This window comes from Myxine glutinosa, chromosome 9, assembly GCF_964187855.1.
Source record: "Myxine glutinosa chromosome 9, kmMyxGlut1.1, whole genome shotgun sequence".
Taxonomy (NCBI): Eukaryota; Metazoa; Chordata; class Myxini; order Myxiniformes; family Myxinidae; genus Myxine; species Myxine glutinosa.
Window position 1 is genome coordinate 68,962,062 of NC_136269.1, and position 23,339 is coordinate 68,985,400.

The following is a 23,339-nucleotide window of genomic DNA, read 5'->3' on the forward strand; positions in this document are numbered from 1 at the left end:
CTTCAAACCGAAGGGCATCCGTAGAAATTCGAAAAGACCGAACGGCGTGATGACAGCCGTCTTCGGGATGTCCTCCGGCCTGACGGGGACCTGGTGGTAACCGCGTATGAGGTCCACCTTCGAGAAGAAGGACATATTCGCCAAGCGGGCGGAAAAGTCCTGAATATGGGGGACGGGGTAGCGGTCGGGGGTGGTGGCGTCGTTGAGACGGCGGTAGTCCCCGCACGGTCGCCATCCCCCGCCGGGCTTGGGCACGATGTGGAGCGGTGACGCCCAAGCGCTCTCGGAGCGCCCCACGATGCTGAGCCGCTCCAGCGTAGCAAACTCCGCTTTAGCTACCGCGAGCTTCGTCGGCTCGAGGCGGCGTGCCCGGGTGTAGACCGGTGCCCCGGCGGTGGGGATGTGATGTTCCACCCCGTGCTTGACGGTCCCCGCCGAGAAGGTGGGCCTCGTGAGGGCCGGGAAACAGGCGAGGAGGCGGGTGAATTTGTCCGCTGCCGGAAGCGTGCAGATGAACCTGGCCGGAACCGAACCGCTCAGCAAGCAGCTCGGCGAGCCGCTCGATGAGCCGCTCCGTGAGCTGCTCAACGAGGCGGGCAACGCGCAAGCGAGCGAGCTGAACGTCTCAGCCTGGACAAGCCTTCTGTGCTTGACGTCGACCAACAGGCCATTGGCACAGAGGAAGTCCGCGCCGAGCAGTGCCATAGGCACGTCGGCAGTGACGAATGACCATCGGAAAACCTGCCCTCCGAACCGCAGAGAAAGGCAGCGTTTTCCATACGTGCGAATGGGCGTACCGTTGGCAGCATGCAGCGCGGGGCCCCGGCCCGCGGACTGCTTGTCGGACGTACCGGCGGGAACGACACTCACCTGCGCTCCCGTGTCGCACAGGTAACGGCGCCCGGATAAGGTGTCCATTATGTATAGGAGGCTGTTTAATCGGCCGGCGCTCAGTGCCACTACCGAGGGCCGGCCGGGCGTTTCCCGACCTGCCGAATGAGCACGGCGGGCGACATTGCCGAGCCTCGTGGCCGAACCTAGCGTGGAAATGGCACCAGGTTTGCGGCGAAGCCTGAGGCCGCGGTTTCCGCGGTGGTGGTGGGCGGGGCGTGGCGGCCGCCACGAGGCGCCCCTCGGAGCAGGGGTGGGCACCTGCAGGAGGTTCGGGCTCGGGAGCCGCTATGGCCGCACCGAAACTCACCTGCATGTCCAAAGCCGCGTAGAACTTGTCGGCCTCGGCCGCGAACGCACGGGGTTCCGTCGTCGCGGAACCAGCCAACGCGAGGCGGACTCGTGCCGGCAGCTGGCGTCGAAATAACGCCCGGAATAGAGCGTTCGGGGTTTCGTCGCCCATGAGCGACAGCATATGGTCCATTCGGACCGACGGTCGCGTGTCACCGAGCTCGGGGAGGTCCAAGAGGCGATCGGCCCGTGCGTCCACCATGAGGCCGAACGTGGCGAGGAGGAGACGCTTGATTGCCTCGTACCTGTCGTGGGCCGGTGGGTTCCTCAGGACCGACACGACGTGGGCGACCGCGCCGGCCCCGAGGGAGGCGACCACGTGGCAGTCGCGTGTCTCGTCCGCCGTGATGCGTCGAAGCCTGAACTGGGCTTCAGCCTGCAGGAACCAGATCTCCGCCTGAGCTTCCCAGAACTCGGGGAGCTTTATCGCTACCGCGTTGGTTGCCATGGCTGTGGCGGTTTCGAGTGGTCAGTGACAGCTGACCGAAACGTCGGAGTCACCAATGTAGCGCGGTGCTACGCGCGCGACTTGCTACCAAGGAGGAAGCGGACAACGCGGTTAAACAAAAGTGTCTTTATTGACAAGAGGTCACTGTAGCACTGGCGCGCTCCGGGCTGTGGGCCCAGTGTATATCCTGAGGCCATGCCTACCCCTCGGGCGTGGCCGCCGCCCACTTGGTGCGCGGAATGATGTCACCACGCCAGTGGGCTTTCGTCTCCGCCACAGTATGTGTGTACGTCTGTACACGCCGCCGCCACCAGTCATCATCTCCACTCGTGAGTCGCTAAGACTGACGGGAGCCTTCTCCGGTCCAGAAGCATCCATCTTCACCCCGGCAAGAAAGCACGACTCGTGGACCAAGATGTCTCCTTATCCGTGCTCCGTTTAGCACGTGCATATATTTAGCTGAGGGTGAGTAGTATGATGGATGCTTCAACTGACAGATCCCAATGATTGCGGTAGATGGAAAACGCCTACCTGGTGTCGCCGCTCTGCCTCTTCCTTGGCCTTCTTTACACTCATGATCCTGCGCAAACGCTCTTCCTCCACAAGACGCAGTTTCTCTGCTTCCAGACGCAGCTTGTACTAAAGAAACCATGATAAAGTTATTCGTTTTGGAGCCCTATTAGTTATGTAGACACGTTAGTGGTAAACTATTTCATGGTAATTTCAAGTACATCATGGTTTTATTATAAGGTGCAGGCACAAACCTCAGTCCTGAGTCGCCGGTACAGGCGACGTGCTAGCATTCCTCGTACATACACCTGTATGGTGAGCGTCGCCCAAAGGCGGTGGCGGAAGGCTCGCCGAATCAGGTACCCACGACAGCGGGCTTGGAAAGAGGCCAGACGTGTGCACACCAAGTAGAAGTCGTGAGAGAGACGGCGTGTGCGGTACAAAGCCTGCAGACGTCCAAAGCCTTGACGGAGCTTTTAAGGAAGAGGGTAAGAACACAGGAATTCAAGATTGTTGGATAGGACAGGATGGGAAGGAAGGAGACTGGAACAGAGACAAAATACACTGAAGATATGCAACGTGAAATGGAAAGGAGGTGCCAGTTTTAATGCATGAGAGTAAAACGAGCGGCAAAAATAAAACTGAAAAGGTTTTAAAGACCAAACTTAGTTATTAAAAATAAGCAAAACTATGATGGAAGTGCATGAATGCACCGAAGCGTAGGCCTTCCGGCAATGGTATCCACGCCAGAATGTCTGGACCACCAGAGAGGCATTACGCAGATTCAGGTAGTGGGACCTGGATGTGAGACAGACGATCATAAGTGTACTTCTACTCATGACTGATGACAATTTGTATGCAAATCTTTTCGGTGATCTCATCAATCTTTAATTGATAAATTAACCAATATTGATAGAATGTTTTGTGTCCATAAAACGAACCGCTGTCTGAATCCACGCACAATCTTCTGGATGAGGATAACCTTGTCTGAGATGGCTTTGTCCCTCTCAACCTCCAGGAGAATGTCATGGTGGTCCTACAAACACGGGATCACAATATGTCATTAAAGGGAGAGCAATATACGAGTATTATGTTAGTATCATCTTCATTGCAAATGGTATACCACAGTGATTGGAGTAACAAGGCATTGGGAGATGGTGTAATGTCACTTGGTATCGGACGGTGAAGTGATTTGGATCATGGAGATACCTTCAGAAAGACCTTAGTGTTCCCAATTTGCCAGTAGTTCTCCTGTGCCAGCACAGACTGTACAATACGGAGGCAAGCTCCTCGGAGGTCTTCCTGCAGACATGATGTTTGCAGAGCCCTCAAAAACCAACATTGACATCCACATAACAATTTATTTATTTATTTAATCTACATCGATACAAGATTACTCCTGATCCCTTCGACCCCAAATGACCCCATTCCCAAGCTCTCCACTTTTCCAGGTTATTATGATTTCTTTCCCTCTCTCTCTCTCACCTCTTTTAGCTTGTTACTTGTAGGTTGGTTTGTTCCTTTCCTGTTTCATCCCTGCTTTCCCCTTCCTCTTCTTGCTGTGTTTCGGTTTGTGTGTCGCTTGTTCACCCCATGTGTCCTTCTCTATCTCTCCTTGATCTCACTTGTACTCTGCTTTTGGTGTTTCCCCCTTTCCTTGTTGTTCCATTCCATTCTGCTCTAGCCCTTCCATGAGCCTCGACCATGTAGATGGTTTTCCTTTTTTACTAAAGACTGGTTAGAGGAGTGCACATTGCCTGGAATCCCACAAGTCTGTGTTGAGGTCTTCACTTGGTGAACATGTCACGTTATCAGAGTGCCTTTGAGAAAACATCCACTGCATTTGACAACTACTGTATTAAACAGTTGCTTATACCATCTTATAATGATAATTATAATCTTAAGATGGTTTGTGCACATACATTATCCTGCCAGAAATCACGAGACACTTCCTTCCAGTCGTTCCAATTGCCCACGTGTGTCTGCTTTGATTAACCATGAATGTCATCAACTGACTATTCAGCGGGAACACTGATTGATGAGTTTGAGATCCGTTTTGTGTTCCAGAGGAAGGAATGTTTTGTGTTCATATTCCATTGAGCTTCCATTGAGCAATGATAACCCAATCAGAGAGTGGACACCTCCATCAGGACTATTTTCCTGCAGAATCCACTTCAAAATTGCTTTGCATGGAATAATATACAGACTTGGCATTTAATATGGAATATTTTTTTTGTGGGGGTGAACTTACTTTTCAAGATGTCTTAGAACCAAAAGTTCATTGGAATTATGTTGAAATTATTCTAGATTTTGTTAATGTGACCTTTAAAAGAAACAAAAACCACATTTGACATTTCGATGCAAATAAATTGATCCTTGAAAGTGATGTAAACTGATATCGAACTCAATTCACAGACAGTAATGCGTTAAACTTCTGTACGTTTTCCAGAAGTATCTCTATTTTGCACATTAGCCAAATTCTTTTTTAACAAAAACAAAAGTTAAATTACGACTGGGATTACGGACAGTAAAATTACAGTTCAGTACTTCGTGTAACCCCCACGAGCATTCAGGAGAGCACGTACACGTTGAGGCATGCTGTTCACGAGATTTGCCAAGGTTTGGACAGGAATCGCTTGCCATGCAGTGACAATAGCCTGCTGCAATTCACGCACAGAGGTCGGCTGCTGGTCCAAGTGGTCGATTTGACGCGTTAATTCTCCCCACAAGTTCTCTATCGGATTCATATCCAGGGACATGGCAGGCCACTCCATATGCTCTACACCACGGTCAGCAAGAAAGTGTTGGATCATGCGAGCACGATGAGGCCGTGCATTGTCATCTTGGAAGACAAAGTTTCCTCGAAAGGCTGCACGAGCAAATGGAAGCAATGTTTCTTCCAGAATGGCCTTGTACTTGAACTGGTTCAGGTTTCCATTCAGAACAACCAGGTCAGTTTTGCCCCCTGCATGAAAAGCAGCCCAAACGGTCACCCCACCACCTCCAGCTTGGACTCTTAGCACTATACAATCTTTGTTGTAGGCTTCATGCACTTGTCTGCGCACTCGGACGCGGCCATCTTGACGATAGACCAGAAATCTAGACTCGTCACTGAAGATCACGTGATTCCAGAGTACTGGCTGCCATTGACGGTGCTCTCTGGCCCACTGCAATCAGCGCTGGCGGTGTTGTCTGGTCAGGCGTGGCTTTCTCAGGGGATGCCTGGCACGATAGCCTGCTTGAACCAGTCGTTGGTTGAATAGCCTTCTGGATACAGGCACATTTGTCAGTTGCTGCCACTCATCCCTAAGCCGATTAGCTGACTTGGCTCGGCCATTGCAGACTAACCGGTTCAGCTGGCGATCATCCCTCCTTGTGGTTCTGTGGGGACGTCCTGGCGTCGGTATTGGAGTAGGGACACCCTTCTGAGCATTTCGTTTCAGGATCTTTGACACCTGACCTTGAGTGATGCCATAGTTGCCATACTGCCGAGTAATAGCACGCTGTTTCATGCCGTAATTTCCTAAAGCCACCACTCCATGACAAACAGCATTGTCGAGTTGACGGAACATCTCCAGAGGAAGCGGCAATAACTTTTGGAGACGTGCAGCAGTTGTTTTCCACTAATACAGAACGCAACAACCCTTGTATACCTGACTGTGAAGCCAATCATCAAATGCACCTGTCTGTACATTTTGCCACGCCACCTGTGATATAATCCTGTTGTTGACTTCTTGCTGCGACAGACAATCAGTGACATGGTTCTTTTAACAAATAAATCACCAAAGTGTAAAAGAAACTCACCAGATTGATATACTGAGTTACGAAAGTAAACCCAAGTCAAGAAAAAAAAAATTCCATATTAAATGCCAAGTCTGTAGAAGAGAACATGCATGCAAGTCACACTCTCATCGTGTCTCTCCGAAAAGACCGACTGGACAATCCTCCCATCTACTTTCTGAACAATCCTCTCCAAGAAGTTCTGTCACTCAAGCTTTTGAGTCTCACTATCTGCCATGATCTTTCCTGGGAAAAACACATTTCCAAGCTGGCCTCCAAAGCCAGTCACCGACTGGGCATCCTCCGTCGTGGGAAGTCCTTCCTTGGCACACCTGAGCTCCTCACCACATACAAGGCTTTCATCCACAGCTCAATGGAATACTGCTCTCCCCTCTGGGCTGGTGGCCTGGTGTTGGCTTAGCAGTTAAGATGCCAGCTTGGAATCCGAGGATCCTGGGTTTGAATCCTGGTCGATCGCTGAATTAACGCCAAGGGGGTTGACTCAGCCTGTCATCCTTCTGAGGTCGGCAAATTGAGTACCAGTTCACTGGTTATCCCCTGTGTGTTGCAAGAAGCGACTAACAGGGTTGGCGGCAGGAAGGGCATCCGGCCGTAAAATATTGCTTCAAAAAGGGGACCAAGGTGTCCAAAAAAAGGCCAACCTGTGTGGAAAAATGGCCTCTAAAGGCAGTTCCTCTGGGCTGGTGCTCCTTCCTCACACCCAGCTCGGCTTCACGCTGTTGAAACCAGAGCTTACCAGAATCATTGGAATCTCCTGCGATGAAGCTAACTCCGAGGACCTTTCACTCACTCACCGCAGACAGGTTGGTGGTCTTTCTGTCTTCTACCAACTCCTCTCAAGCATTGCTTCCCCTGCTCTCTCTGTGCTCTGTTCCCCAAATATTCCTACAAGTCGCACAAGATCTGCCAGCAACCCTCTTATGGTTAAACTGCCAAAATCAAGACTCTGCTCACCTTCACTCTTTTATTCCTCTTTTCTCCCGCCTCTGGAACAACCTCCCTCACTCTCTTCAATCCCACTCCTCCCTCCATGTCTTTAAAACAGCTGTTCACCACCATCTCTAATCTTCCCCCATCCAAAACCTTGATCTTTTCTACCCCCGTTAATTCACCCCAGATCCACTTTTTTCAAATTCCGACTTCTTTCCTGGAAGTTCTGGCAGTGTCCATGTGTTGTTTTTTTTTTACCTCTCCCACCCCTCTCCCCTTCCCATGCCTCACCCCCCCCCCCCCTTCCCATGCCTCCTCCTCCCAAGCCCTCTCCCTCCCACAGATCTCCCGGTGTCCCTGCTCTCCACCTTGTTCTCCCGCTTCCTTTATCATATGTTTTATGTTTTATGTGTCAGTTTGTCTTTTTATGATCAATGTTAGCTCTTGCATGAGCCTCGATCTTGTATACCAAAAATAAGTCTTTCATCAGTGTCGTCAAATAATGAGTCGCATGGAGTGTTGGCTTAGCGGTTAGGGTGCCGGCTTGGGATCCCAGGATCCTGGGTTCGAATCCCGGTCGATCGCTAAATTAACGCCAGGGGGGGGTTGACTCAGCCTGTCATTCTTCCGAGGTCGGCAAATTGAGTACCAGCTTGCTGGGATGAATGATCACGGTGTGTACCCCGATTTAGAATAGGTACACCGTATCCCTGCGCATCGTAAGAGCGTGACCAAGGGTTGGCGTCAGGAAGGGCATCCGGCCATAAAAACATTGCCTCAAACAGGGAACCATGATTGTCATGGGACCCGCAGGGCTAACCCCCGCTCTAGCGGGGAAAATGGCCTTAAAACGATCATTCATTCATTCATATGGAGTGATGCAATGAACAACAATCCTGGGACTTTAGAAATTGAAAACAGTGTTTGCGCAGCAACAAGTCAAGGTAGGTATTCCCATATTGGATCCTACTCTGTGGGGGATATGTTTGCTCACCAACTACAGCATCACCAACAATTAACATACTCGTAAAATGTGTAATGAAATAGGGGACACACTATGCGAGGAATAGCAGAGAATCTTTCCTGGATGATTGCAGATGTCATTGTTCGGGTCCAGAGTAGCGATTCTTACATTAGGAGACCCTACAAGCTATAAAATGGCCAAATTACATGGTCTGTTATGCATTGTCATTAGGATTGTGTCCCATAATGTTTAGTAGGATAGTGTGTACAAGTACAACCTTTCATAGTACTAAAAAAAAATACCTGCTTGTAGGCTGGCTTGATACCTGGAAGGAGAACACGGTAGCGGTCAACAAACTCCACGAAAGAGTGCCGGATTGGGTATCCAGCGCGGCGGATACGGATAGTCTCCATCATCCCAGAATACCTCAGCTGCCTCACGCAGAGCTCTCGATCAAAGAGCTATGAATGAGTTCATGGATGGAAGAAGAGTATGATCGTGTTTTATTCATTGGTTAACATCCTCAGTACCAGCACTCACACTTGCTTCACCCCTTTTGCCAACATGCAGGCACCATTCCTCACCATGGGCTTCTTGAGCTCGTTTGGCTTGATACAACGCACAAAGAAGGGCTGGCATGCACCAAGGGTCTTCATGAGCTGCTCCAAAGATCGCTTGAATTGGGTGCTGAGGGTCGGAGAGCGTTTCCGAGTCTCTGCCCCCTGTACCACACACCGCCATGCTACATCAAATTGAAGTTGAACGGGTACTTCGGTGCTGCCTACATATAAGGTACTCCTGTCCTATCATTACAGGTGTTTTACTTTTCATGGACTATGTTTGTGGATTGGTTTTGTTGATATTTTCTGCACCAATCAGTACTATCTATTTATAAAAAATCTCAGCTTTCAAGGAAATGTATTTCTTACCTACGTGTGACGTGTGATTGTGGATGCGATTGCTTCGTTGAGTAAATAAAAATTGAGAAAAAGGAAAGGAAAGGGAGAAATATAGGACATTCCTCTAACCTGCCCTTCCATTCCAAACCCAAGCACCCTCTTCCTCACATACTACTCGACATTCCTTTCGCTTTCCTATCTTTCCCCCTTCCCTTTCTTTCTCAATATTTATTTATCGCAATTTAGAAAACCTCCCATCTTGCTGGGCAGCTAATACCAAAAGCCGTTCACATTGTGATACAAGCATGAAACTTACCAGTGATGTCATGCAGATACTCTTTAAATCCCGTCGATTCGCAAACTCTAAATTCAACATGGTGGCCCCTTTTTTTCCAAATGGCCGGCAAAATTATAAAATGTGCCATAAACTTTTAAATATTCAATTTAGGATGTATGAGTGCTATAGATGAGTATCTATACAAAATCACAGAACAACATATAATCTATAATTATTATAGGTCGATAAAATTTTCAAGTTATCTTTGAAAAATTATAAATTTCAACTGCCTCTCATATATATGTAGTGCTGTGATTTTGTATTGATACCCGTACATCCTAAATTAAATATTTAAAAGTTTATGGCACATTTTAGCAATTTTGTTGGCCATTTTGAAAAAAAGTGGCCGCCATGTTGAATTTTTGTTGGCCATTTTGAAAAAACGTGGCCGCCATGTTGAATTTTTGCTGGCCATTTTGAAAAAAAGTGGCCGCCATGTTGAATTTTTGCTGGCCATTTTGAAAAAACGTGGCCACCATGTTGAATTTTTGCTGGCCATTTTGTAAAAAGTGGCCGCCATGTTGAATTTTTGCTGGCCATTTTGAAAAAACGTGGCCGCCATGTTGAATTTTTGCTGGCCATTTTTTTTTTAAGTGGCCGCCATGTTGAATTTCGAGTTGGCTAATTGACTGCTTTTAAAGAGTATCTATACAACAAAATCACTGCCAAGTTTCATGCTTGTATGACAATGTGAACGATTCACCCTAATAATGGGTGTTAGCCGCCTCGGTAATCATGGGTATGGAATAAATATATTTTCCTGAATGCTCAGATTTTAATGAATAAAAAATATGACTCCATGCAGAAAGCATCAACTATGCCATAATGTTTTGCCTAACAAAATTCATCAAACATTCTAATTAAGAACAAAGTGCTTAAACTATGAACAAGCAGATGGAAACTATGTGATCATTGAGAAAACCATGACATTGCTACAAAAGTACACGATATGGATAACAATATGAAATATTCTTTCACCTTATGGGTCCTGGTAATGTGGTGTGGACCAGAGATGGTGGCGGTGTAACCACAGAGAAACTGCATCCACATAACGAACACAAAATGGATGAGGAGAGATGAATGAAAAATTTGTAAACGAAGTACGATTGGTTGATTATTCGCTTTTTCTGCCATCCATTCCCCCAGATCTAGAGGACCAGTTGTGCTGCCATCAAGGTAAAGTTAACACCCTGGAAGGATTCATATTGGAAAGAAGATCATCTCAGATGCTTTAAACATATTGGACAATCGGTGACGAGAGCTTGAAGATGGAGTAAAAAAAAAAGATGGGTGGATGTAAACAAAATAAATGAATAAATGGAAAGAGTAGATTTAGAGAGTGAAAAAACACACCATGGCAACATCGGCCTGAAAGATTTGCTTCATAAACTTGTTCCGGGATGAATGAACGAGCTGGATGATGTCTCCATGCAATGTGTCTCGGTTCTTCTCCAAGAAACCTGCCATAGTCAGGCACATACACCAAAAGAGACGTTTTCATCTCACATTACTTCATGTAGCTAATGAGTGTTGGTTGGAGATATGTCAATGTCCAATTTTGAAGATCCAGTGCAATGAAAAACGTTGATGAATATTGATGGTGTACGTTAGGTTGAGAACTCAAGGTAATGTTTTTTTTTTTTTGTGGAGCAGTTAGAGTTATGACAAAGATGAGTTGTTGACTTATTAGGATGAGTTGTTGACTTATTAGGATGAGCTGTTGAATGATTAGGATGAGCTGCTGTTGACAGAGCGACAAAGCCGAGAAGTCGAGATGAACTGTTAAAGCCATAACAATTTCCTTCAGTCGGTCCGTCCATCCTTCCTTCCTTCCTTCCTTCCATCCATCAGTCAATCAGTCAGGCAATGGGTTAATTAACAAAAAAAAAAAAATTCTCTACTCCACCGATGCGGCTCATCAGCTCATTTTGAAACTCGGCATGATGATTCATGACGTCAAAAACTAATGGAGCCGTTTTTAATTACCATCGAGATGGTGAGATAATTAGCTAATTAACTCAAAATGTAATCAATGTTTGTATGTCCATCACATATCGTGAGATTCCGTCATCTTACAAGATTGTGAATTCAATAAAAACAATGTTTCTTCGTTGTTTAATTTAAACCTCTTCATTTCATTTGATCTTGATCATAATTTAATTCGACCTCTTGATTAAAACTTAACCTCTTAATGTCATTAATGCCCTTTTGCTTTTAAGAACGGGAAAGAAAGGGGGAGGGGAGGACATCGAGTTGGAATAGGAGTGAGGAGGTGGAGGGGGAGATTATAATCAGTTATAAAGGTTCACAGCCTGTCTTTCTGATATTGTTTTTGAGAAATGCTAACCCTCTTAAATGAAAAGTATTCTTTTTCTCCGAAGAAGGGTTAATGCCCGAAACATCAGCTTCTCTTTCCTTCCAATGGTAGTTAGCATACCATATTTTCCAGTGTATTAACCGCACCCATGTTTTTCACCCTCAAAAAAATAAATAAAATAATACATGCTCCCAGCGAAGCTTGATGATGGAGGACTGGAAGTGCGTAGTCTTATCAGCCGTGTCACCGGGTACATGTTGGGAGATGTATGTGCGACGTTGAGCCGACAGATCATGGCGTTCCATGAACCTGTAGGCCCACAACGGGCTGGTCGTTAAGTCCCCAATGTCATCCTCCTTAGCGAAGCTCCACACCTTCAGCCTGAGAGCAAGTGTGGTGAAATATGTTGTAATGTCTCGATCTGAGTGAAGCGACGATTCAAGCGAAGGGACGACCTTGAGGGAGCTTATATAAAGTGTTTCCATTTGGTGCGCAATCGGGTGACATACTGTATCCTAGCGCCGTAGACTACTGAGATTAACAGGTGCGTAATTGCTTGCTTGCAAGGAACTAGAAAGAGATGTATGCCTTGATTGCCTTTATATGGAACTAATAATCTGTATTCTTGTGTTGTAGGAATGGTATGAGAAATAGTTCAATAAAGCCTCATTTCTTGCTGAGTCTAAAGTTCAACTAGAGGATCCAGGGAACCTGAACTCAACTGGTCTATATCAATATGGTTAGAATATGCATAATAAAACCACAAACTATATAGTTTATATGTGCTAAAGAGGTACAGTAACGTTGAAGGTATCTCATGTTTAAACAGGAAACTAGAAAAAATTGAGTTTTAAGTGAGGCATGAAAAGTAAAACTACAATTACTTTTCTCAGATTTCAGACTTGAATTTATTATATGTGTTGAGGTTTGTTACATATTGTCTACACACCAAGTTTCAGCCTTCTAGCTACATTAGGAAGTACCACATTGACAAAAATCGATTTTTCAATATGGCCGCCCTGCCGCGCCCATTTTTGGGCGTGCAACGCCCAAATGCAATCCCAAACTAGTTTATGTCTTAAAGATGCTGCATAACAAGTTTCATCAAATTTCATCAATATTTGTGACTTTTAGAGCATAGACGTCGAATTGTTTACAGACGACAGACAGACAGACGACGGACGACGGACACTGGGTGTCGACAAAAACTCAGCTGGACATAGTCCAGTTGAGTTAATAAAGGTCTGAGTTTGATTCCACAACAGCAAGGGTTGTGCAAGGTGTTCTCAATGAAAAACGTGTGAATTCAAACTAATTTCTCATTGTAAGAGGCAGAGGTTAGGGTGAGTGCTGCTTCAACCCTCATCTTAATGTCCTATTTTTACTATTACAGTGGTTTATTTTATTATTTCAATTATAACGTTTAAGATCCTCCTGGCGTTGCTTCTCCAGCAGTAGAAGGTCCTCATTTGAAAGCTCCTCCCGGTACGAGTCCAGCAATTCCTCGACATCACCCTCCTCCACCTCATCAAAGCCGACATCTTGGCCATTTTGACGATGTTAAGTCGTGTTTTCAACACATCATTATTCACACTGAAACCCTTAAAGCCGTGAACAAATTGAGGGAAAAATTTCCCCTATACACCATTCATTCATACAGGAACGGATGACTTCCCTCCAACACTCCTCAACATTACATGGAGCATCCCTTCTTGTAAAGGCATTCCAGAATTCCTTTAGTCATCTGATCATTATCAGTTGATTTCACCTGCAAATCATGAAATCATTATCAGGCTTGCAAATGTTCTTCGGAGATAATACACCTTGAATGTAGCAATCACTCCCTGGTCTTCATATCACCTGTACGATCACCTCTTTCATACCGTCCTAAAACATCCATTTTTACTTCCATAGTGATGGCCTTCCACTGTATTTTGCTCACACTACCAACCTTGCTACTCCACGAACGCTTTCCAGTCATTATTGCAAGGGCTACGCTTATTACAGCGGCACAATTCACGCACAGAATGGGAACACATCACTACACGCACGATGCCGACATGGAGGGTTTCCGGAAACCGAGGGAGGGGAAGGTGACAGAGAGGGAAGGCAATCTAGCCAGAATCCAGATGTTATTGTGAACACGTTTTCATGTTGTTCAGTGTGAAAATTTAATCGCAGCGTTACTCCAAAACCTTGATCTTTTCCACCCCCATTAATCCACCCAAAATCCACCTCCTTCAAATTCCCTTTTCTTTCCTGAAATCCCATGTAGTGTCCATCTTGCTTATCCTGTGTGCCCTGCCCCAGCCCTCTCCCTTCCAAACATGTCACCATTTCCCTGTTCCCTACTGTTGTGCTTCCCTCTCTCTCCCCCTCTTGTCTCCCACTCCCATTATTATATATTTCGATGTATTAGCTTTTACACAAACCTTGTAGTGTACAAAAAAATAAAATTCCCCTAGATCTGAATATTAATCGCACCCCGAACTTTTTTTTACCTTTTGCCGATAAAAAAGTGCGGTTAATACACCGGAAAATACGGTACTTCAATCGATAACCTATCGATTTCATCCATTGTTCTACCTGTCTGCCGACGCAGATCGACACGAGCCTCCGCCAGCAACACTAGTTCTTCATTCTTACTAAAAGTACCCTTCATGCCATGGAGAGTGAAACAGTATACAAGTACAGCCAAAAGCATTCGATTTTTAATTAAATGTTTGTCATTCCAATGAAGTTATTAAAGCCAATGGTATGACCATGCATTGTGGCCCTTGGGGTCAGGATGCATGTGTTTGAATGACCATGTGCTTTAGCCTTGGGGTTGAGGTGCATGTGTAATGTTATCGGGACAGCCTTGATAGACGCTGTGCCTTGGCCATGGGGTCAAGGTGCACGTCCAAGGCTGTTCAAATGTTTGATTTTTTACCTTTTTTCATTGCAAAAAAGGCAGGCCTTGATGCTGGCCTAAAAGCATTAAAGCAGAATCTAGGACTAAACCTTTAGGTGGCTGCCTTTCTCACTGCCCTTTTATGGTGGTTGTTGATACATATTTTGAGAGATTCAGTTTAACATCCTTGTCTCCCCTTCCCAAATCCAATGTCCAAATCCCAAATCCAATAGAGATAGATTCCTTCCAAACCTGTTGATTCATAGTAAACGACTCCAGCAAAGTGGTTGATTCCAAACTGTGTGTCATGGGTATTCCGAGGTGGGATGTAATTGGTATTCAGTTTGTGCTGAGAGTTGAGCTTGTGCAACATCGTTGAATCTGTGCCCTGCAAAACAATAACAAAAGCCACATATTACTTGTAATTGTGGGGGATGACGTAACAGTATCTGATTACCTAAGTGACAATGTGATCTTCTGCGACTGCATGGCCTGGCATTAAATATTCAAACTTTAGGTACGTTGCTAAGAACAGAAAGAAAAACAAAAAAAATTCGACAGGACCCATTGTATTAATCCTACTAATAGCGAGGGACAAAAAAAAAATTCTGCCACAATAAAAATGATCATATGATATATTGGAAATCATACAAGGAAGATAAATGTTAATTCCACAAGCAGCAATAACCAAACATATGTCAATGATGGTACTCCTTCACAATCATAACAGCGTGAGTACCTTTTCAGGAGGACACTCAACCTTCAACAAGGACTTAACATGATATCTTTGAATCCTTCACTTGCCTTTGGAAACTTGCTTTCCTCGTCGATCAGTGAGATAATGTTCATAGGCTTGAGGGCAATCATGTCCAAGGCATCCTGGTTGTCTGTGAACTCAATGTGCCTCCAACTGATGTTCTCAAGGTTGTACTCCTCTTGTTCTAGCTTGAATACATGCCGCACGAAGAACTGTTGCAAGTTCTCGTTGGCAAAGTTGATGCAAAGTTGCTCAAAGCTGAAGGCATGAAAGTAAGAAAAGTCAGAACAAGGAAGGAACAATAAAAATAATAATAATTAAAATAAATAATAATAAATTAAATTTTATTATTATTTATTAAAATAATAATAAATTAAAATAATAATTGCTGAAAACAATTAAAAATGGACATTGAAAAAAATATATAAAATAATTTCACACAAATGCATCGAAGGATATGCCTCCGCCCATGCTACATCAATTAAAAGGTCACATGAAGAATTGCAGAGAGAGAGAGAGAGAGAGAGAGGGAGAGAGAGGGAGAGAGAGGGAGAGAGAGGGAGAGAGAGGGAGAGAGAGGGAGGGAGAGGGAGAGAGAGGGAGAGAGAGAGAGAGGGAGAGCGAGAGGGAGAGGGAGAGGGAGAGGGAGAGAGAGAGAGAGAGCACACATGAGAGTGAAAAGAGAAACAAGTAGAAGAGAGAACATCAGATGCTTCTAGCTCAAGTTATGATCTGTAAAATGATTTTCAAAGGGCACACGACCTTTGACCTCTGGAACGCAAAAATGAATCCAAAAAATAGTTATTTTTTGTATTCCAGTCCATACAGTCCATAAGTGTGCCACGTTTGGTTGAAATCCCTTGAGATGTTCACAAGTTATCGTGGTAAACAACAAAATGATAACAGACGCACAGACGCACAGATAACAGACGCACAGCCGAATGGACATACCGAAAACATAGTGCCTCCGGCCTTCGGTTAGAGGCCTAACAATCCTGGGGATATTTCTAAAATTGCAGAGATAGACAAGTGGTAAGCTACAAGATTATGAATGAAAAGCAAAGAAAACCAGAAGTAAACGCACCTGTTGACTTGGAAATTCTCAAAACCAAAGATGTCCAGAAGACCAATGGAGCGACGGACAAACTTTGGGTCATTGGGCAAAGGGCGGTAGATGGCAGCATTGATCTTCTCCACGATCCACACAAACATCCGACCATAGATACCCTGAAAATTGGAAGTCACAGATTTCATCTCTGGATGTGGAGATTAACAATACTAGGGCATGCCCGTACTATATATAAGCTAGGACGTGCCCGTACGTGGGTGCCCGTTCCTTGCCAAAAAAAAAAAAAAAAAAAAAAATTTGTGTAGGGGTGTGTGTGTGTAAACATCCTAGGGCGTGCCCGTACGTGGGTGCAAAAAAACATGCGTGCAAACAACAACAACAAAAAAAAAACTTTGAAACCACGTGGCAGTAACGACCACAGAACCCCCCTCCCTCTATTTACATGAATGGTTTCGTCCATTCGCAACGACCACAGAACCCCCCCCCCCCCCTCTATTTACATGCAATGGTTTGGTCCAGACGCAACGCCAAAGCGAACGGCGAACGGCTAAATCGCCATAGCTCGGTAAGTACTTGTCCGATTAATTACAAACCTTGAAAAGGCACATCCTCGGGTCCCCAGCAATATACCTGGCAAGTTTAAAGTATATCGGACCGGTAGTTGTCGAGAAACAGCGGTCACAGACAAACGTACAAACGTACAAACGTACAAACGTACAAACGTACAGACAGAGATTACTGGAATTATAGATAGATAAGAAAAAGCAGAAATATTACAGAATGTATACAAATTCATAAACTCAATAATTAAAACAACAACAAAAAAAACAAGTGAAGTGAGGAGAGGGTGATGACAAATGTAGAGAAGAAGAAGAAGCTATGATTGATTGGGTGGAAAATCAGGAGATAAGGCCTCGTAGTGACACCTTCACAAAGGCGTCACGGACATCTAAGGCCTGCTCGCGATTCAGCGGTGTGGTGACTGTTTCACCTCGAGCGATCAACGTCCGACTGCTCAGACAGTTCCGCAGGTCAGACACATCCACCTAGCCACGTACAGGTAGGGACAAAGGAAAGTGATAATGGTGCACATGTTCCGTACAGGCCTCGAGTCCCACACGTGTCTGAAGCAGCAGCGTGAATATAATTGTGGTGATGACAATCATAAACTGACATTTATTTATTACATACACAAATTTGGTGGAATTTTTGACATATTCCTCCCTCATACATGCTCCACCTCCCACCATTGACATCTACTTCCTCCCAACTTCATTTCCCTGCTTTACACCTCCTCCCACCACTCCCCTGTCTTCCTTTATATCTCTGCCCTGTCATCCTTCCTTCTCTTCCTTTTCTCACTTTAACTGCCACCCTCTGCCAGCCCACACGTGTAAATACAGTAAATGCCCCGGCATGATCAGAAGGTAAAATGGTTACGGAAATTCCAGTCTGGTGATGAAAAATTCTGATGATTCATTTGGTGTTATTTTTTCGATCATGATCAGCAGCCTGACCTCAAGCAGCTGAGCAGCCATCTTGAGGTGCATGGAGTATTGGACCTCACATGAGTCTAGGTTGTCGTAGGTTCGAGCTGCAGGAAGAAGGAAGAGAGGGGGGTTGAAGATAACCAGTCATTGGATTAAATACACCTCTAGCCTTGCAAATAGACAGATTTGCAAAGGACGAAGCATATTACCCTCAAAGAGCAGGTTGCCCATGTGGAGGATGGCAGCAAGAAGCTTCAGCACCTCGAGGCTTTCCTTTTCGGTGAACATAAGCACACGCATGGCCGAGCGGATTCCCACGAACTCGCGGGCGTCGTCTCGGCCTTCACACATCGTGCAGCCACCCTGAACAGCATGCGGATCGTGCAACCGCATCTCTTTGGGTCCATCGCAACAACACAGTTGCGCGATCAAATCTACCCATTGCATTCATGGGGCACCAGGACCTTTTTCTGGTAATGATTATACCCTGATGACGTCATCAGCCTCCAAAATTTCCAATATTTGGAGTGGCATAATTCCCATTATCACAGGATAAGATTTAATCGAGATAAGTTTAGAATTATTTTATTTACAAAACTCCAAAACAGCAATGCATTTGCATCAATATAACAAACCCACCATTGTGAGGTAGGTGTAGTCCTCGGCCCGAACAAGGCCCAACTGCTGTTTCTCCGGTTCACTCATTCCACGCAACAAGCAGTAGAAGATATGATAATTCCTCTCATCTGGGGCCTGACAGCCATGTTATTACATATTAGTACTTGAAGGAACAAGGAGGAAAGACTTACAGAAACAAGGACCATTCGGTCCCTTGAGCGAAGACCATTTTGTCCAATACCACATTTGCATCAATTCTTTTATTTTTCTAAATATTAATTTTTGGAAATTAAAAGTTAATTCACAAAGTGTCAAAATGTTTCAAAATTCAATATGGCATAAAACGAATTTTACCAAGCAAGGTGAGTTGCACACCTGATGGCAGACACGCGATTTCTCCAAGAGATACTGTTCGATACGGGAACCTTCGATCACACCACGTCTGTTGAAGTGGATGTCGATGTATTTGCCGAAACGGCTCGAGTTATCATTGCGAATCGTCTTGGCATTTCCAAATGCTGTTAGGGCATGACGGGAAGAAATTGGTCATCTTCGTGGTCATTTCCTTCAACTTTATCAGCATTTTATTTTAAATTTGGTCGAGAGATGAAATGCCTGAAAATGCAAAACTTCGACGTCTGATCCAAAAGGCAGAGAAAAGCATGGGGCTCACCCTCGAGAATGGGGTTTGCTTCCAGCACTTGCTGTTCAATCCAGGAATGCTGGCCACTGATGGATGCCAGGAATTGGAGGATGAGCTTGGTGCTCTCGGTTTTACCTGCCCCCGACTCTCCACTAACTCACATCACAAAAGATAAGCACCAATAATTAATTCAACCATATTCGATAGTCACCAGAAACCTACATGTCCATCATTATGGGGACGATTATAATTGCCTACTGGATAATATTATTTCAACGTGAGGATGATTGTGATTATGTGTGAACTACAAATAACGGGTCCATGTCTGCTGTTGTACCTGTGTGCTTCCCTCTCTCTTCCCATCTTGTCCCCCGCTTCCTTTTTTGTATGTTTTGTGTGTCCATTTGTTGTTTTTTTGGGCATTAATGTTAGCTCTTACACGAGCCTCGATCCTGTATACTAAAAAATAATAATAATAAAAAAATAACTGGATTCAATTGACAAATCATCAGTCAATGGGATTTGACTTGAGATTTGAGCAATTGTGTATTCAAGATTTAAACATGGATTTTAACACAGTCTGACACTCAGCCCTATTTCCAGAAAAACATGATTTTAGGGATCATCTCCCCTTGAAAAATCATGAGTTGCTATTTTCAAGCACAACTAGCTCCCCCCCCCCCCCCCCCCCCAGCTCAGTCTGTTCTCTGTCCCCCAAATATTTCTACAGGTCATACAAGATCTGCCTGCAACCCTCTTCTGGTTAAACTGCCAAAATCAAGACTTTCCGCTCACCTTCACTCCTTCATTCCTCTTTTTATCCCGCCTCTGGAACAAACTCGCTCACTCTATTCAATCCCTCTCCTCCCTCCAGGTCTTTAAAACAGCTGTTTCACCACCATCTCTTATCTTCTCCCATCCAAAACCTTGATCTTTTCTACCCCCGTTAATTCACCCCAGATCCACTTTTCTGAAATACAACTTCTTTCCTGGAAGTCCTAGCAGTGTCCATGTGGTTTTTTTTACCTCTCCCACCCGCCCCCCACCCCACCCCCTTCCCACGCCTCCTCTCCCAAGCCCTCTCCCTCCCACAGATCTCCCGATGTCCCTGCTCTCAAATGTTGTACTTGTGTGCTTCCCCCTCTCTCCCCATCTTGTCACCCGCTCCCTTTATTTCCTCCTATGTGCCCGTTTTTTTTTGGGGGGGGGGGGGGTTTTGTCATTAATGTTAGCTCTTATACGAGCCTCGATCCTGTATACTAAAAAAATAATAATAATAAAAAAATAACTGGATTCAATTGACAAATCATCAGTCAATGGGATTTGACTTGAGATTTGAGCAATTGTGTATTCAAGATTTAAACATGGATTTTAACACAGTCTGACACTCAGCCCTATTTCCAGAAAAACATGATTTGAGGATCATCTCCCCTTGAAAAAATCATGAGTTGCTATTTTCAAGCACAACTAGCTCCCCCCCCCCCCCCCCCCCCAGCTCAGTCTGTTCTCTGTCCCCCAAATATTTCTACAGGTCACACAAGATCTGCCTGCAACCCTCTTCTGGTTAAACTGCCAAAATCAAGACTCTCCGCTCACCTTCACCCCTTCATTCCTCTTTTATCCCGCCTCTGGAAACAAACTCCCTCACTCTCTTCAATCCCACTCCACCCTCCAGGTCTTTAAAACAGCTGTTCACCACCATCTCTTATCTTCCCCCATCCAAAACCTTGATCTTTTCTACCCCCATTAATTCACCCCAGATACACTTTTCTGAAATACCGACTTCTTTCCTGGAAGTCCTAGCAGTGTCCATGTGGTTTTTTTTACCTCTCCAACCCGCCCCCCACCCCACCCCCTTCCCACACCTCCTCTCCCCAAGCCCTCTCCCTCCCACAGATCTCTCAATGTCCCTGCTCTCAAATGTTGTACTTGTGTGCTTCCCCCTCTCTCCCCATCTTGTCACCCGCTGCCTTTATTTCCTCCTATGTGCCCGTTTTTTTTGGGGGGGGGGGGGGGGGGGGGTTTGTCATTAATGTTAGCTCTTACACGAGCCTCGATCTTGTACCCAGAAAAATAAAAACTAACTATAATTCCTTTTACCTTGATCTTCCCATCCCACCCTCAACTCTTCCCCATACTTTGCCACTTGCCTGATGATGCAGCACTGATCATGGTTGTGCCTGCGCATGTTGCCGTAGCAGTTGTCCGCGATCGCGAAGATGTGCGGAGGAACCTCTCCGATCTTCTTGTTGATGTAACGTCGGATATCCTCCGCCGTGTATATGGGCAGCAGCTGGTATGGGTTCACGGCCACTAGGATCGAGCCGGTGTATGTCTGGAATGCACGCGGGTAAGTAACATTCACAAGCGTCACTTAGAGACGTCAGTCCCATAAAGGTGGCTTGTATGAATGCACAAACTATTGGCCTATTTCCACTGCATAAATGTACTGATTTAAATGGGCACACAGAGCCTCTTTGTACGTTTATCTCCCTGTTTCTGTGGCAGTTTAAGCTTCGATCGGCCATTGAAACCTCGTGAGCCAGATCACAGTCCAGATGAAAGAAATAGGCCGAGTAGTAAAATACAAATATCAAAAGTTGTATTAAATGGAACTTCAATTATTTGCAAACATTTTTTCTGCTTCTTGCACAGGATGTCAGAAACCCCCTTAACACAGCTTTCTATCTTACAGGTGTGTGGTCACCCTGACCAATGAGGATGTGGGGTGGGAGAGAAAATGTAAGGAAAGGATGATGACGTCATGCGGAATTGAGTCAGCAATGCAGCGATATAGGAGAGGAATATTGAACAGTGGGAAGGGTCAGGTAGGTATGATTCTTGTGAAAAAGCCTGTGAAGACACTCACCCTGCCACCGCAGTTTGTCTTAGAGTGGTGGAAAGAGAAAGGACAGTGAGCTGAGACACAAGGTCAGAACAGTCAGAAACAAAAGTAAAGAAATAAAGACACAAAGCATCCAAAAAATGAATGCAGACACATCAGTAATGCACATCTTCTGTGGAACAATGATGCACAATGCATTCTCGTTTCTTCAAAGGTAACTTCAAACATCAATTGTATCATCATCCAGGCTTTGATTGTTATGATACAAGACATACATCTTTCCGAATAAATTGAGTCTACAGTAGCATCATGTACCTAGTTTTGAGCACACAGCATATGGATCCGAGACCTCAAATGCGCCCCCATCTGCCCAGCAACCTACACCGAGCACCGATATTATATCATCCCATGTCAAATAAAGATGCTCTGTCGTCACATTAATAGCAAATATTTAGAGAGCAATGAAATGTCAAACACAATTTTCTCAAAGCCTCTCTCTCTCTGTATCCATCACTCCCTGATTTTACCTCCCTCTCGCTTACAGACGACGGTGGCATTGCCGCTTTCATCGGTCAGGCATTAAGTTGTGCTTTGATCTAGTTCCCATGAGATGCTCCTGTTATTCAACATCTTTATCCCACCTGCCACAAATCCACATACGTACATAGATGAGTTGCTGTCGATATCGGATGAGCAAGTTCCTCAAGATCCCAGCCTCATGAAGGTCTCCTAAACGAATCATGTCCTCCACTCCATTCACTGATGTTGGATGCATGGGTTTCACTCCTGAAATGTTCTGTGGAGAGATCCAGTGCTCCTGGATAGTGTATTATGGAAGGAAGAGAAGAGAAAGTGTATTTTGAGTGTTTAGGTTTGAACCTTGTATCTCATTACTTTATTAAGTGACTTCAATCTAATGCCTGTCAGGTTTACACGAACAACTTATGTAAGCCTTAAATCTTAAAGGCACACACTAACTGGCTTAAGGTGATGAAGATACCTCGGGCCAGAAACGTGTTGGTATACTTTAGCTCATCATAAGGTCAGCTTAATTCCTGACAATATCAGAAAAAAAGATGATGTTTGATGTCGGCGACAAAACTATGTGTGTGGCCTCTGCAAAATCCTGTCAGAGTAGGAGACATGCTTTGTCATGCGACAGGTTCACTGTGGTAAAAGGTGTAGTAAGCTGTATTATTTTTACAGCACTTCATATGCCCAAATATCCAAGCCTGGTGTTGGCTTAGCAGTTAGGGTGCCGGCTTGGGATCCTATGATTAAAAATAATAATAATAAACACCTTTAGAGGCCATTTTTCCCCACAAGCGGGGGTTGGCCTTTTTCGGGAACTGTGGTTGTTGTTGTCTTTTGGTCCCCTTTTTGAAGCAATGTTTTACGGCCGGATGCCCTTCCTGACGCCAACCCTTTTTGCCGCCTTTAACGACAAGCAGGGAATTACCAGTGAACTGGTACTCAATTTTCCGACCTCGGAAGGATGACAGGCTGAGTCAACCCCCCTGGCGTTAATTCAGCGATCGACCGGGATTCGAACCAAGGATCCTAGGATCCTAAGCTG

The 23,339-nt window shown here is 45.2% G+C and overlaps 1 protein-coding gene across 1 annotated transcript in view; it reads right to left on the reverse strand.

The window, feature by feature from the left end:
• The window catches only part of MYO7A (myosin VIIA), a 151,756-nt gene that overhangs the window by 121,917 nt on the left and 6,500 nt on the right, over positions 1-23,339 (reverse strand). The window contains exons 3-23 of the mRNA XM_078784432.1: positions 22,428-22,580; positions 21,788-21,805; positions 21,069-21,253; positions 18,949-19,070; positions 18,651-18,793; positions 18,297-18,410; positions 17,867-18,020; positions 17,685-17,761; positions 17,094-17,213; positions 16,183-16,325; positions 15,146-15,356; positions 14,594-14,729; positions 10,485-10,591; positions 10,110-10,169; positions 8,480-8,617; positions 8,198-8,356; positions 3,410-3,502; positions 3,142-3,236; positions 2,914-2,998; positions 2,455-2,673; positions 2,222-2,329 (exon numbers count right to left, since the gene is read on the reverse strand). Coding sequence (XP_078640558.1) covers positions 2,222-2,329; positions 2,455-2,673; positions 2,914-2,998; positions 3,142-3,236; positions 3,410-3,502; positions 8,198-8,356; positions 8,480-8,617; positions 10,110-10,169; positions 10,485-10,591; positions 14,594-14,729; positions 15,146-15,356; positions 16,183-16,325; positions 17,094-17,213; positions 17,685-17,761; positions 17,867-18,020; positions 18,297-18,410; positions 18,651-18,793; positions 18,949-19,070; positions 21,069-21,253; positions 21,788-21,805; positions 22,428-22,580 — 2,640 coding nt within the window. The remainder of the gene's footprint in view (positions 1-2,221; positions 2,330-2,454; positions 2,674-2,913; positions 2,999-3,141; positions 3,237-3,409; positions 3,503-8,197; positions 8,357-8,479; positions 8,618-10,109; positions 10,170-10,484; positions 10,592-14,593; positions 14,730-15,145; positions 15,357-16,182; positions 16,326-17,093; positions 17,214-17,684; positions 17,762-17,866; positions 18,021-18,296; positions 18,411-18,650; positions 18,794-18,948; positions 19,071-21,068; positions 21,254-21,787; positions 21,806-22,427; positions 22,581-23,339) is intronic.